This window comes from Lepisosteus platostomus, chromosome 2, assembly GCF_059453375.1.
Source record: "Lepisosteus platostomus isolate fLepPlt1 chromosome 2, fLepPlt1.hap1, whole genome shotgun sequence".
NCBI lineage: Eukaryota > Metazoa > Chordata > Actinopteri > Semionotiformes > Lepisosteidae > Lepisosteus > Lepisosteus platostomus.
In genome coordinates, this window is record NC_142612.1 from 54,792,110 (window position 1) to 54,808,566 (window position 16,457).

At 41.4% G+C, this 16,457-nt stretch overlaps 1 protein-coding gene and 1 long non-coding RNA gene across 2 annotated transcripts in view; one reads left to right on the forward strand and one right to left on the reverse strand.

Moving 5' to 3' along the window:
* Positions 1-14,968, reverse strand: LOC148676556 (uncharacterized). Its single transcript, XR_015927561.1, has 4 exons — positions 14,701-14,968; positions 14,146-14,307; positions 13,114-13,304; positions 1-3,413 (listed from the first exon to the last, which is right to left on the reverse strand). It is a non-coding gene; the product is annotated as an uncharacterized LOC148676556 (long non-coding RNA).
* The window catches only part of chmp2ba (charged multivesicular body protein 2Ba), a 16,410-nt gene continuing 13,250 nt past the window's right edge, over positions 13,298-16,457 (forward strand). Inside the window, exon 1 of the mRNA XM_088608663.1 lies at positions 13,298-13,480. Coding sequence (XP_088464789.1) covers positions 13,447-13,480 — 34 coding nt within the window. The 5' untranslated portion in view covers positions 13,298-13,446. The remainder of the gene's footprint in view (positions 13,481-16,457) is intronic.

Sequence of the window (16,457 nt, forward strand, 5' to 3'; positions counted from 1 at the left end):
TAAAAGTCAATTAAAGGTTTATTGGTTAATAGTACCACGTTGCAGTTGGATCCAGGTGTGACAGGATAATAGAGATATATAGCATCGTATTAATATCATTAGATCAGCTGTTCACTCTGTAACTTCAGCTTTATCTGGTTAATGACTTAGCCTTCGGTATATACATTCCAGATCACCACAGAAGGTTGATTTGTAAATCCCAAAGAGTGTGACATTAATCATTCATTAAATTCCCATTAACAACCGTACTATTTGTGTGGAGCATGACCTCGCTCTGCTGCAGTATGTAAAAACTTCAGAAACTGTTAAAAGTAGAAAACAAATCAGTTCTTAACCCTTTGTAATGTTGTGACCATTGTTGTAAATGAATCCTTAAGCAATTTATTGTTCCTTTGATAATTAATCATCTACCATTTTCTTTGGAAAAACGATGCCTAAGCTTGTTATGCTAAATCCAAACTCATTACTTTCTTTTTATAGGCTGTACAGTACCTGGGACAATTTTTTGAGAGTCAGATTGCTCAGTGTTAGAAGTCATGGTATCTACAAAGTCATCAGTTTCCAAAAGCTTGATATATACCCCTGGGTGTGAGATTTTTGCACACCTCATTCCATCGTCTCATTTTATTTTTTTATTGTTTGAGTTATGATGAATTGAGCATCCCACAGGGACTCTCTGGTCTCAGAGCAGCCTGGATGATGGTTTGATGGACAGAACGTGTATTTTAGCAGGAAAAGTAGGTAAATACTGTAGAACGTTTTCAAATACAACATACAGTTCAAACACAAGATTACAGTTGCTGTATTTTCTGGTTCACATTTCATTTTCTAGTGTTGCATGGCTTTTACACTCAATAAAACAGCGAAATTAGCCTGCATGAGTAACTGGGTGTTTCCCAAGTTTTATAACATTACATAAATACACCGCTTTATACCAGTGAATGTCTTGAATACTGGCTGTTTCAGCTCAAAAGGTTCAGTCGGGTAAGTCTACCTCATGGTGTATCTTAACATTCGGACATGAACTTAAATTTGACTGAATGCATCCTAATATTATTAAAACTCTTCTAGATCCATGCCCATCAGTTAGATGGACCTGATGATCCAGGATGTAGAGGGACTTGAGCTCTCTGGAGTTCTCAATAGGTGGAACTGGAGGAACAGAGGCCAGTGGGTCTGTGGCCACCATTTCAGGTTTTAGCAATGATACATGGAACACCCATGATGTCTGTTGCTCTAGGGAAAGGGCGAGGAGATAAGTGATGGCTTCCTCACGTTCTAGGAATCTGCAGATGAACCGGGGGGCCAGCTTCTGAGACGGTGTCAGAGATGGAGGAGCCACATGGAGAGTCACACTCATTGTCTTAGTCTTAGACGTGGGGCGACTCTCCGACGACACTGACCATCCTGTCTTGTCACAGCACGGCCTTCTGGAGGTTGGGCTATACGAGTTGCTGTACGACTTGCTAAACCCCCTCCAGGTTTCAGGCGGGTCTGTCCGTGGCAGGGACGTTTGCAGACTCTGCGGAGAGGAGGTTGGAAGCCGGACTGGCACTCAAAGGGTGACATCGCTGTGGAAGTGCTCATTGAGATGTTCCTGGGCTCAGCCCTGGGCAGAAAGGGTGCCCAGTGGTCCTGGGAGGCTGACATGTGGCAGTCCAGGCAGGTTTCCAGCTCGTGGCTGACCTGCTCCATTTTGGCCATTGGACCAGGGACGGTATCCCGAGAGGTCGAGCCGGATTCCGAATCCCCAGGAGAAAGCCCTCCAGAATCAGGATACCAACTGGGTGTCTCAGCTGGGTGTGCCATTTTGTTTTTGGTATTTTGGTCAATGTTGTATCACGTCAGGCGAAGAAAGCACATCATCCCAGTGTAACACTGGGTCCGACTAAGGACTGCAAAGTTTTTTTTTTTGTGACAGAAATAGTTGGGTCTCTGGAGTAGCAAATGCAGTGAAACTCCAGGGTCTTGTTTTTAACCTGAAACTGTACAATATGTGCGGATAAGGGAAATGGTTATTTGGACAAGGAAATGAACAACACTGTAAAACTGCAGTTTTGAAAAAAAAAACTATTGTATTTGAAGGCAGGCAGAGACGCCTTCCTCAGCCTTGTTGACAATAAGAGAATGAAATATAACAGGCCTAAGACAAGGCATATTAAATCTCCATTTACATCTATTTAATTTCTGAGCGTGTAACCTAGGGAGGTACTGTCTGAAGTGTTTTAATCCTGTTAAGAACCGTGAAATAGCTACATTAATGACCAACAGAAAACATGTGCCCATGTCTTCAGGATAATATCCCTTTTTGTAAATTCATTATTTTAATGGATTGTTCTTTATAGCAGGGATTATACTTTAAAAAGTCTAAGAAAAAAAAACAGAATTAAAAATTGTACAGTCCATTAATGGTTCCATGAACTTCCAAATGAAAAGTGGCCTGTTTAATGGGGTGTCATAATGGTTTGAAAATCACAGTCACACTCAGTGTGCTGTATTGCGTACTTTTAAAATTGTGTAGCGGGATATGGAAGCTGAAAAAAATAAGAAATAATTTTCAAAGTTTTTCTTTTACTAAGCTTTTGTAATTTCAAAAAGAAAGATGTGGGTGAGAGGACAGTAGCAGTTTCAAAGATTATTTCTTCACAGGGTGATTCTCCAGTCATGATATGAGCTGCAGTCAGAGCTGTGGCTTGTTGGCTGGTGCCACAGACTCATGGATCATATGATCAGTTTTTGACTGGGGTAGTTCTGTGTGGAGTTTGCATGTTCTCCTCATATTTGCCTGAGTCTTCTCCAGGTATGCAGACTTACTCCCATATTCCAAACATCCCAGTTAGGCTAATTTGTGACTGGGTAATTCCCGACCAAGTTATTACCCCCCTTGGCCCTATTCTACTCTTAATAATAATAATTGCTTACACTTATATAGTGCTTTTCTGGACTCTCCACTCAAAGTGCTTTACAGGTAATGGGGGCTCCCCACCCCCACCTGGATGATGCGATGGCAGCCATAGTGCACCAGAACGCTCACCACACACCAGCTATTAATGGGGGGGAGAACAGAGTAATGAAGCCAGTTCAGAGATGAGGATTATTAGGAGGCCATGTTTGGTAAAGGCCAATGGGAAATTTGGCCAGGACCCTGGGGTAACACCCCAACTCTTTTCGAGAAACGCCCTGGGATTTGTAATGAGCACAGAGAGTCAGGACCTCAGTTTTACGTCTCATCTGAAGGACAGCGCCTTTTTACAGTATAGTGTCCCCATCACTATACGGGGGCATTAGGACCCACATGGAGCGCAGGGTGAGCGCCCCCTGCTGGCCCCCCTAACACCTCTTCCAGCAGCAACCTTAGTTTTTCCCAGGATGTCTCCCATCCAGGCTCACACCTGCTTAGCTTCAGTGGGTTGCTGAAAAGAGAAGAAAGAAAACACAACGTTTCAGCCGTGGAGCCTTCTTCAGGTGTGAGTACCTTGAGCCTGTTGCTTACTGGGAAAGGCTCTGCGACTCCGTATTGGATAAAGAGGTTAGAACATGGCTGGATGGATGAAGAGACATTATACTGTACATATAATACAATGCTGGAAAAAAGGCCCAGGACTTCTTACTCATTCAACTTGTCTACATTAGCTGTGATTCATACTAATGTTTCTCATCTGATACAGGGCACTTGTAAAGAGCTATACCTCAACTCGCCATCTCTCTCAGTGACATACAAGTCAATTCCCATGAAGTGTAAGCCCTATTAAGATTGCTTTACTTACTTTTAATTATTTAAATGGATTTTATTTACAGATTACATTCAGATATCTGAGCTCACTGCATGTTTGGGCCAAGTTCTGGAAGGCTGAGATTCCAAATGATTGTGGTCCACAGCAACATTTTCTTCCCATTTTCAGAATGCACAGAGAAACAGAACAGAGCTACACATCTAATGGGAGACAAAAATAGTTTGAATGGGAAACAAAATGTTATAGTTCAAAGCATAGAATTTATATCAAGGGTTGTTTTGTTAAAGTTGTACAACTCAATTCAAATACTGGGCACAATTCAGGTCACCACATTATAGAAAATATATGGGATTCTCATCCAGAGAAGAGCAACCAGACATACTCTAGGACTTAAGGGAATGTCCTAAACTGACAGGCTGAAGGAACTGAAACCTGAAACTTTTAGTCTTGATCAGAGAAGACTTTGAAGTTACCTGATAGAAGTATTCAAAAATTGTAAAGGTCTTGAAAATGGCAACCCTGTATACTTATTCAGTAAGAACAGTGAAATATTTATATTTAAGACACAAAATAAGATAAGATCACTTTATTGGCCATGTACAATTTCTTGTATTAGGAATTTGTTTTTTCACATACCCCAACTTGCTCTCCATGAGACACAGACAGGGAGAGAAGCTTGGGGTCAGAGCGTAAGGTCAGCCATTTATACAGTGCCCCTCGAGCAGTTGGGGTTAAGGGCCTTGCTCAGGGGCCCAACGGAGTAGGATTCCTCTGTTGGCCGTGGGTTACGAATCAGCAAACTTCCAGCAACAGGCGCAGAACCAAGTGGAAACCACATAAATGTACATTTAAAACTGACAACAATAGGAGGCACCTCTGTGCCCAACGAATTGTTGGAGTATGGAACAAGCTATCCCGCCGTGTTATTGAAGCCTGGATGACATCTTTGGATTAATTACTAAATAGCACACTAAGTTGATGAGCTGAAAGATATTTTCTCATATGCAACTTTTTTATGTTCTTAATCAGTCTGATTGTAAGTACCTCTGGATTTTTCTTGTACGGTTATCAGAAATATAGTGATTCTGTAGGTCAGTCAAAGGGAAATTAAATTTGAATTTACAAATAGAATTAAAAGTGTATAGTGCACATACAGTATGAATAAACCATTCATACAAGAACAGTAGTAATTGTGCCAAAGCATTCCTAACTGTGGTAAAAAACAGCAAAATAAGTAAATTACAGAAAGATATAAGAGGGATATTAATGCAGAAATTCATTTGTTATACTTGATGGCTTTTAGTCTGTTTTGCATGAATAAATGGATTTATCCTGGAAAATGTTTTAACTGCTTGACAAATTCTCTCTGGATGTTAACTGACGCTGGTAATTATAGACACTGAAGTCTGAATTGAAATAAAAAAATCCCATAAAACTTTCAGGCTGCGCTGTTAATGAGGCAGAACCATGCTAAGACACACCTACGGGGAAGACATCAAATTGAAAATATCCTGTTTGTTTTATAATGCTTGACTCTCTGGGTAAGGGCAGACAAATGTTTAAATTCAATCCAAACACCGTCAGGCACTAACACACACAGTTCACACAAACACACACATATACAAGTGCACACATACAGGTATACAAACACACACATACACACACAAACACAGTTAACACATACTGTACACATGTACTAGCGCACACACATAGGGATACAAACACTCAATGACATACTGTATGTGAACTCATGTACACACACACACAGTTAGCACACACGTGCACTCATGTACACACACAGTTAACACATACACAAGTACTCATCCAAACACACAGTTAATGCATAGACATGCACTTGTGCACACTCACTGTTATGCAAACACAGGTGCACACAGGGATCTGACACATGTGCTCTCATTTACAGTCAGACAGATATGTGCACTCATGTACTGAATTTCCTCATTACTTATATAGTGTTTATAGTATTTAAATATTCACGTTGAGAAACAGATTGAAATAAATAAACCATCTTTCAAAGTCATTAGTGATATGTACAAAAGGAGCTTTCTCTGTATTTCATATTGGAAATGGTACCTTATACTCTATATACAAAATACATTGTCTGGTATCTGAATATCTGAAACACAGCAAAGAACCCTTTCTTCGTAAGTATAGCAGCACTTATGTACTGTGTACTCTTGTACATTGGTGCACGTGTCAGCCTGGCTAAAAATGCTCACAAGATTATTGCATATGTGTCGTGTTTAAATACTGTACAGTGTATGCATTCATAGGAAAACATAAAGAGATGTAAGTTAAGTTTCGACCAACGATATTTCAGTGCTTTTTTTCTTTTTTGAGGAAGATGCAACATCGGAAAGGGAAAAAAAAAATCTGACATAAAATATGACATCCAAGAAACAAATGCTTTCTCTGCAGCGATTTCTCATGTGAGACGTGTTTCAATATGAAATGTCCACTTTTTGTTTTGTCTGTATATTTGCTCTTTATATAACCGACCTTTAATTGCTTCTGCCCGATTCAAACCGTAATTCTGGAAGGATGTGAGAATCATAGCTCAATTTTAAACCTCAGCATTTATTCATGCTAATTGGTCGCTGCTCTTGATGACCGTATAAAAAAACGTGCCCACTTTATCACAACCATCTCCGAGGGCTCTTTCCTATCAGCTCTGTCCCGAAAAGGCCGGATAATTGAGTTGAGTTGTTCTAAGGACACAATTTCACTTTAAATTTGATAATGGTGGTGCCTGACTTGTAAATTTCAGAAACTTGGTTAAATTAGCAGCATATGATGCAGTTTCAAAGCTAAAGACCAAGTTGCCATTGATAGGAAAGAAAGTGCAGTCTTCATTAGTGACTTTTCACGTTTTAGTATACGTATTTTCTGCAGATACTGAGCAATTGCCCACAGTGAACTCTTACGGTTTGCTGTTTTCTTTTTAAATATGATTATGTTAATGTTTATTAATACAAATGCCGCCTTTTTAAGATTCTGCCAATATTTTTTTTCATTTCAAGAAATTAACCACCAGCGTGTTATGAATCACTCTATAGTTTTTTTGCGGTAAGGTATATTTTCAACAATAACACGTATAAACATGTTATAAATGCAAATGAGCACGCTGTACTAAAAATCAGCATTTTTTTAAATCATATGAAGCGCTGAGGCCGGTAGAAATAAGTGAACAGTGAAAAACAGTAATTCGCTTTTGTTTTGTGTTTTTGTTTTTGCAAGGGCAGCACTTTAAATTGGAAAAAAAAGAAGAAAGCACCTCTCTCACCGTTCTGTGGTGATTAAATAGTTTTTACAAAAGCTGTCGGGTATTTCTCATTGCATAGTATATGGTTACATAGCGCGCGAGGCTGGGGTGCATTACTAAAGCTCGGGACGCTGTTCTTGTTTCTACAGAAATGAAACCTCGTACAGTATATCCCCGATGTCCCGCTGAAGGACTTGTTCTCCGCATGCCCTTCTGACTTTAATAATTCAAATCCCCAATGCAAATAATCTTCATTTGACATGGTTGAGTAATGCTACCTGATGGTTAACCCTCGGGCTTAGTTACCGTGCTGAGAGGAAACTGCGCTAGTGGAGCACACAGCAGTTCAATTGGCCTTTTTGACTGAATATCTGTTACGTACTGTATAGCCAACAGGCCAAAACTCAACTGGGTGCTGACAATGTTTTTTGAACTTCAGAAGACGACAAACTTCTTTTTTCGAAAAAAGAAAGAAAAGACGGCGGGGTGGACAAGTTTTAAAATTAATTATTTCAGATGACACAAGTTATTACTCGTTATATGCACATATACTGCATCTACTGTACACACGTACTGAATGCAGGTTGAATTAATCGGCAGTAAGAACACCGTAAATCATAACGTCGGTACTGTATATGGATAGGTGAAGAGTCGTGATATTATCTGAAGGCAATAAGGCGAGGAAACACTGAAATAAAACTCATCTGCAGTTTCTCTTTTTTCCAAATTGTGAGGAAATTCAAAAAAGCACTTTTGAAACGTAATTTTGCCACCTTCCGACCCTCGGAATAAAATTTAGCCACGAATTTTATTACCTGCTCAGACTTAGGTAGTATTTCACCAACGTGCATACAAGACATAACGTATCTGCGCAAGTTGGTGTTGTTATCCTAGCAAACAAGGGAGTCGCACGGAACTGGTGCTGATAATCTCTCATTATTCTCAATCCCAGGGTGCCCCTGTAGCATATTGCTTGTGCTCCTATGGAGCTCGGCTCGTCCCGGGGGCTGGATGAATGGAAGACGATTGCGGCGTATATTACCACCCTGCCTGGGGAGCAGCGCACAGTCATATAGTATTTACATGCCACATGGCAGCTGTTCTCTTGTAAATCTGTATCTTGCGAATATCCTTTTTATCTGCATGAGACAATAACTCAGTCTCATTATTTGGGTCTCGTGTGGAAAAGACTGGCTACGTTTTAGCCAGGCCTTCCAGAACATGGAGATTTTTACAGTATATGTGTTCTGAGATTTTTTTTAGCATATTATTCATTTCTCGTGGTATGTTATTTATCGCGCAATATGCTGCTTTTATTTTGTTCTCCTTCAAATGGCTGCTGGTCTGCACCATGCAGTGCTTACAGTGCAGAAATTGTATTGTAATTATCACTTTCCGCACACAGGCAACGCGAGAAAGTCCGTTTTTCTAACTGTAGAACAGTCTACGATTAATACAGTCTTTTCTCCCTAAAATGTACAGCGACACAGGTACAGTAGCTACGAAACGAGTTTTTAAAACCTTATTTCGAGCTGGGATGAAACTGAGCGCGGAAAGTACCAACCACCTTGCCATTACAAACCGCAAAAAATAAATATTGAAATATCACTCTGGTTTCAGAATCTGTAAATGGGAATGAGTTTCAGGATTAGCAATGACTAAAAAAACTTGAAACGTGATACATATTATTTTGGTGGTACAATCTTTATCACTAGAATATACTGTACAATACTGTAAAGTGTAATACTCAAATCGCCGGTTTTACGGGTCGGGGCAGTTTTTTAACCTGGTGTAGAACTTTCCTTAGTTTTTCTTTGGGGATGAATATGTTGGCACCTACAGTATACACATTATGATACAAAACACATGATGAAGGTTAGGTTTAGAAATAAGAACTATATTTAAAAGATAAAAATAATCTTTTAATGTCCATGTTTATGTAATAATGTCATATTGCATACACAATATTACTGTACATGTTGTATATTACATGCATATTATATATCATATATTACATACTACATGCATTTAAGACATCCTTTATAAATTGTTCAAATTATCTGTGCTAGACTAATTTTATATTTCAATGAAAATGTCTTATTTGACTGTTTTCCTGGGCAATTAGCACACTAGGGGTGAGTCTGAGACAGGCGAAGAACAGCGCGAAAGAGATAAATGTTTCAGAAATGCCACTCAGGGAATTCCTCAAAAGCTCGCAACAGATTTGTACAGTTATGAGATGTAGATTTTTTAATATATGGCGACGAGACCCTCTATTGCAAATAAAATGTAATTTTGCCTCATTATTTCAGCCTGAAAATATTCGGCGGGCTTCAGGCAAGATTTATCACCACTGGGGTTATTATCATTATAAGAACATTTAGCAGGGGTCCCTGTTGTCAGCACTGCTTATCATAAGAAAACATCTCCCTAATAACCTTAACAAGAACAGTGCCTGAGGATGTCCTGTGTCTTCTGCTGAAAGAGCCACCAGTGTGCTCTCTGTGGCACTCAAATGACACATCCTCTTCCCTTCCCAAAGTCACCCAGTCCCTAATTTCACACTTTACTTTTAATAGACCTATTTGCTGTCGAGCAATATTGTTCCGCACTTGCTATCCCGACAATCTCCGCCATCACGCCAGGTCTTTTCGGCAATCCAGCTGTTTTTGCAGATGTTGAGGGCTTTAAGAAACCTAAGGAAGGAGTTACGATTTCTTTGTTTGCGACATGGATCTGTGAAGATGCAGACAACCAGTAAAATGCTCAGGAGTCTTAATTTTTTTATTTCACGGTTATTGTTCTGGGACAGCTCAGCTGAGCTGCGCTAATTCTTGCAGCGGTCCGTAAAGGAGGGGGTGGGGTGTCCTCGTAAAATACCAAATTACTGCCCGACTCTTGTGTGTAGCTTCAAAAGGGCATTCTCATCACAGGACACGGTGGCTGAAATCCTTACATGTTTAAAAAATATTACAGTTTTTTTTTCTAGCTTGCTAGTGGCAATGATACAAACCAAACAACAGCTTGTTACAGAGCTCTTAACTGTACTCTGCTTCAGCAGTTTTAAAGAAGAAAGAAAAGTTCATAAATGTTGAAAAGGGTATTTACTGTATGCTTCTCTGATTAAAAGATAAAAGTATCTTTTAATTTTGTATCAGATTTACACTCTAGTGTGTGATGTACTTTTAGAAGAGGTTGCATTGAGTGACTGTACTTCTCCCTATTCTTACAGTCTCTTTTTATTTTGTCCTCCTTATCCACAGCAAAAACATGTTCTCTTTCTTTTTTACTCCATGGCATGGAATTAACCTCCTCTTGTACATTATGGCCTTTTATGGACAACTGTCCTGGTCAGGGGGTGAATGAGCCCAGCAGTGTGGCAGAGGGTGACAAAGGACAGTAATTAAAACGAGTGAGATTTTATACCCAAAAGCAAAACATGATTCTATAGCAGCTATGACACAGACTTTCAGTTCAACCAGCCTTACTTTACTGCCAATCCAGCTGCTGTAACCCAAAGAAATAAACAATACTTCCCTGTTCTAGGAAAATGATGCAACATTACAATGTTTTAAACAGCAAAGTTGCACCTTAATTATCTTTTTGTTTACACTGTAGTTTTATGTAGCTTCCACATGGTTAGGATCCTAGTTTACCACATCACACCTTGTACAGTATCCTGTACTAACACACTTTTAATACCCTATACTTTACTTTTACTGTACTGTACCAAACTAAGACTTTAATGAGACCAATTGTAGTGTTGCATCTATACTGAAAGGCATTAAGAATGCAACAAAGGCATATCAGAACGCAATAGCATTTATTGTATTTTTAATGCCTTTTGGTGTATTTGTGTAAATAAATGTTAGCGTTTTCTCTTCAGAGACCCCGCTCAAGGAATTCTGCATTTATTTTCTCAAGCTCGTCCAGTTTGCCTTGAGAGTCTCACATCTTTCAAGTACGGGATATGCCTGACTCTTTTTTTCAACCAAGACCACACAGGAACAAACTACAGTCCTGACAGCATTTTCCTACGGAGAAATTTGGATAATGTTCCAGAGGGAAGCAGGCCACTGTCCACGTTAACCTTCAAACCTGGAAACAACGAAGAAGTTTAGGAACTTCTTTCATCATTAACCTCAACCCCCTTTGCTCCATCATCATTGTGAACACACTTCCAAAAGGCCCAACCATCAATATGTCATGTCGGATTAAGCTGTCGCCTCCTTTACTGTAGGTTGGCAGCCGAATGTGAGGTTGATCTCTGGAGGAAATGGTAATGAAGGTGATTAGGAGCTGGCCCTGCCGCAACTCTGCCTGAGAATTGATCTCCCAGGAGTTCTCCGTCACAGACAGCTTGGGTACCACAAGTACAACCTGTTCACTCTACATCAGGGGCAAGTGAAGGACTTCCCGTTTCTTACTATGTGCAGCACAATTTCAGCAGAAATTACATTTCCACAAAACATGGATTTCAAAAAAAGAATTCTACATTATTTAATTATGTGAAGGTTAATACCTCAAGCACATTTATATTTTCACCTGGTGCGTATGCAGTTACCCTTTGTCATTTTGCATAACCCTAGGCCTAGTTATTATCACAATGTTTGTGATTATACATGTTTTTTTTTTTGTGGTTTATGGCTTTTTAACATATTGTTATGCCAGTCTATGATCCAGGGAGGTTAACTTTCCTATTGAAATCAATCTTTTCAGTCTTTAATGCTTTTACACAAGTAACAAATTAAATCTCAATACACCGCCCTCTATACCTGTATGCTTGAATGATTTCACAGCCCCTCCTCGATCAGAATAACCTGTCCTCAATCATCCTCTGGTAAAGATTGTGGCAGCTCAGAGTCTGTTCCAGAAGTATTAGGGCTGCACCCTGGATTGTACCCCAGTCCGCTGAAGGGTGGACACGCACAGGCAATTTAGAGACACTAAGTAACCTAGCCAGCATATCTGTGAGAGGTCAGGAGGAAAGCATCTGGAGAGAACTCAGAGAGAACAAACAAACTCCACACAGAAGATAACCCAGTCTGGAATCGAACCCAGGACCCAAAAGCTGTGATTCACTAGTTCTAATTCTCACAACCCTTGTTTCTTATGTTTCCATAGGTTTATCTTTAACTTTTGATAGACTTTTTGATAATACAGTACGATGTTTCTAAGTGACTTTTTTTCAAGATGATCCTCAGAACGTGAGTAATTTTGCTTTGTAACAAGTAGAAAAGATATAATACCACTCTATATACAGTATCCCACTTTGTGGTGATGCAACACTTCAGAATTTTCATTCTCCTGACAAGAATATTGAAAGAAACTGAGGAAGACTGCACAGTAATTGTAATTAAATGGCACTGAATAAAACCAAAAGCATCTTACAGCTTTACATCTGATAGGATGGGTTTAACCATCCTCTTTACACAGTACCTTTACAATTTAGTCCACCGCACACTGTCTAGAGGCAAAGGTGATCATTTTGTTCAATTTTTCAAATTAGCAGTTAAAGTAAATAATTGTTCAGAATAAGACTTTCTCTTATTAGATATTGCACCTTTCAACTATTACAATTATTTTTTTTTCATTGAAAACTTTTTTTTGCAGTTGAGTGGAAAGCTTTTAAAAGCAGTCAGTTCACTCCTTATTATGCGATTTCAAAATGGCTAGTCACAAAGAGCACAAGGTGAAGCACGTACTGATTATCACAGGCAGCACTACAATTAACATGGAAGCTAAATGAATCTTCTTAATATATCATATACTGTTTGTAATCTGTTAAATTCACCCTGAACTGTATGTGTTTGCTTATTATTCGCGAACAGCGGTCCTTTATTGATATGCAAATAGCCGTATAACGGCCAATATTCAACTTGAAAAATGTGGCATTTTTACATTTTTATCACCGAAAAAAATATCTTCCAGTTCTGTTGTTTCCATTTACTTTTATCTTTGACACTAGGGATGCTTCGGCTAATTTTGAAGGGATAAAAGACTCGCTGATTATGCATGACATTCAAGACAGAGACGCTTATATTTCCAATATCATTAACTGCATGAACTCTCTGGTCCTGCAGCCCAGTTACCTACCATAGGATCGGCATCGGCGAACAGCCTGCAAAGACACGCACACATTTCTGGACGCAGACTGCGCAGTCAAGGCGGCAGGAGCAGCAGCGCCCCCTGGCGCATGCCGAGAGAACGGGCGTAAGGTACAGCCGTGACGTCAAGCCCGGAGTGACTCAGTGTTGTCATGTGAAGGAAGGCGAGTCAGTTCCTGCCTGCGAACAAACCAGGAAATTAAGACTTGTAAATATTCGCCGGACAGAGCTGCCTTAGTTTTTTGTTTTAGCACCTAGATAAATTATTTATTTCCATTTTATTTGAAACCCTTGCGCCGCTTTTCACAAATCGTCCCAAGCTATGGCTTCTTTATTCAAGAAGAAGACGACAGATGGTGAGTTTGTTGCCGGTTTCCAAGTTGTTTGGAGGGGCCTTCCTTACTCGTTCTAGGCAACTATGGGTTTGGGGAAAGAAACTTTTTTGTAAAAAAAAAAACAGCGTAGAAGAACAGAGTGGAAGCGTTGTCTTACAGGACGATGTTAGATTTTAACAAGCGCTACAGCGTGCTTCGGTCTAAAAAGCCGGATTTATTTTCGTGCTACAAGGACAGATCAAAAAGTTGATATTATTTCCCATTCAGGCGATGAGCGAGTGCCGGGGGTTACAGTCCGTGCGCTCTCTTGTTGCTGTGAGCAATCGGTAACTTTAAAAGGGCTGGCAGTGCTGATACACGTACTGTACATCCCATCACGGAAAACAAAAAAGAAACAAAAACGCATGTCGCATTGCCTAAAAACACGAAGGGCAGAAATGAGCGAAGCAGCACTTCGAAAAGAGCTGTCCCAGCTCGTGTCTTTTAAGGGACGTGCGTAAGTCTTGATTTCTAATAAATTACGTGTAAACTTATTTCTAAAGCCCCAGGTTCATTTCTCTGAGCGCAAGCCATGCTGTGCACATGATATTACTCATATTGACACCGCGGTTAATTCATAGCCAGCGCAAGCAGTTAAAGGGGTGGGGAGACAGACAAACGGACTGCCAAAGAAGAGATCTGAATACCTGGATAATGATCGGTTTTTGTGCTCCGCTTCTTCCCCCCTGCGTAGTGTTATCTTTGCGCCGGCTGGGCTGCTTGTTCTTGAAGTACCAGCCTGGCTGTAGCTCTGTCGCCTGTTGTCCAGGGACTGTCATTGTTCAGTCAGGGCCACGCTTCCCTGTTCTCTAAAAAACAGAGCCAACCTGCTTGAATGCATGAGGAACACGAATACAGGTGCCTAAATTGTTACATAACATTACTAACGCCTGTCTCCAAAGAGAGTTACATTTATACCTATTTATAAAGCTGGATGTTGTACTGGAGAAATCTGGAGTCTGAAGTACCTTGCTTAAGTGTATTCTCATATACATGCACACACACACAAATATATACATACTGTATAGCTTCTCTTTTACAATTTAAGCAATATATCCTCCTAGTAAGCAACAGACTGAGTTTAGAATTGCTGGATATAAAAGTCCTTAAAACCCAGGCAGCAAGAAGACAAAAGGGAGTGATGAGCCTCCTTCTAGTCCCTCAGCCCTGCCTCACCTGACCTCGCCGCTGCTGTGACTGACCTGTACCAAGTGGTGGCGGCGGCGGTCTCCATGTGGGTGGCGCGGGCGGGCGCGGTGAGCTCGGTGCCAGCGTGTGCCCGGCGTGCGGTCCGGGAGCGCTGTGCGAGGAGGTAGTTTGTCCTGCGGACGTGCTCGTGTGTTTTAAACATCACTCCCCTCCTCCCGTCTTGCTGCTCATCGCTACGTCACCCCACTCCTGAGCGCCTGTTCGCGTTCCTCGCACCAGGAGAGGTGAGCTTCGGAGTCTGACATGTCCCCCGGATGTCTTGCTGAGGGGCCGGACAGGACAGACATCAGCCGAAAACTTTTTTTTTTTGCAAGAGCTTAATTTTGTTTGGGGGGGCTTAAAAGAGATGATGCACTTTAGCCTTCTCTTCGGCTGCTTCCCAGTTTACAAAAAACGTGGATTGTGAAGAGACTGGAATATTTATCAGTATGCGGTCATTTCTATTGAATCCTTTATAGATTTTTCAGCTTTTTTGTTTTATCTAAGAATCTCAACTGCAGCAAAAACAGCAGCATGCATCTTTGTGGTTCATTGTGCAATGACTTCAAACTTTCAGCAGATTCTGGTCATTAAGGAACAGCTTTCAAGAGTCCTTTTTAACTTTTAACCTCCTTTGAACTGTTACCTTTTTCTTTAGAGAAGGTGCAGCGCAATGCTTTTATTCCTCTGGGATGAGAGCAGATTTTTTCCATCCTTTTCAGATAGCTGGTTCTGTGTTGCCTGATTCTCGGGCAGGCGTGGGGTACTGGCAGTGAGACTTGTGCAGTTTTTAAGTGGAGCCTGCTGTAGGCAGTGCAGTTAATTCGGCACGTGTCTTCATCAGTGTGGCTGCTGTTAAAAAAACCCAAGCAAAGGCTGCTTTTTCAACATTTCAGCCATTGAGCCCTCTTACTCGCACCAGGAGAAGCTCACGAGCTGATACCTTTTGTTTTCCCCGCGTTTTTGTTTTTGTTTTTTCACTTTTCAGGGTGGATTTAACCTTTTAACTGCTCGGCGGCCTGCCAGCGCACGCCGACGCAGCTCCCTGCTGGCCCTGCTATTAAAGAAAGTTTGATTTGCCCCTCTGCCCTCTCTGCCCTGGGAGGGCTTCTCTTTCGTCCCCCAGGTGCCGGGCCCACTGACAGGCTGCGAGACAGACACCCGGTGCGTTTAGGCGACGCGGGGCTTTGCCGCGTTCAGTCATGCCTTCAGTGTCTGCGCTGCGTTAAGGAGCCAAAGGCTGGCGCTGGGAGCCCCTGTGTTTCGCGAGCCGCGCAGCGAGCGCGGACACAGAGCTCCGAGGCGGACCCGTGGGCATTCCCCGGCTCTTGGAAGTTTAATTGCCATTCATGAGGTGGCAGATAGCGGGCTGATTGGAGTGCAGGAAAGCGTGTCTTCCCTCTAAGCCCTGCTCCTGTGGCAGGGTGGCCTGACAGCATGGGGCGTTCTGATCTGCATAGAAATGCGTGGCTGGGGCTTTGTGACAAGCCAGACAAGCCCAGCTCGGGGGGGTGGGGAGGGGGGTTGCTGGCAGACCCTCGGCATCCACTGCCGCAGAGTTAAGAGATCTGTTCAGCTTTTCACCACTGAGAATGATCACCCGTGTCTTAAAGTGGAGCTTTTGTTAATGATGGAGACTCGCGCAGCTCGAGCTGACAGATGTCATAGAAATAACGTGCTTCATTTCTGCCTTACGGCCCATTTCGATGAAGACATTGTTCATGTAGTCTGTGTTGAGGCGGCTTTTACGACGTATTACACCTGTTTATAT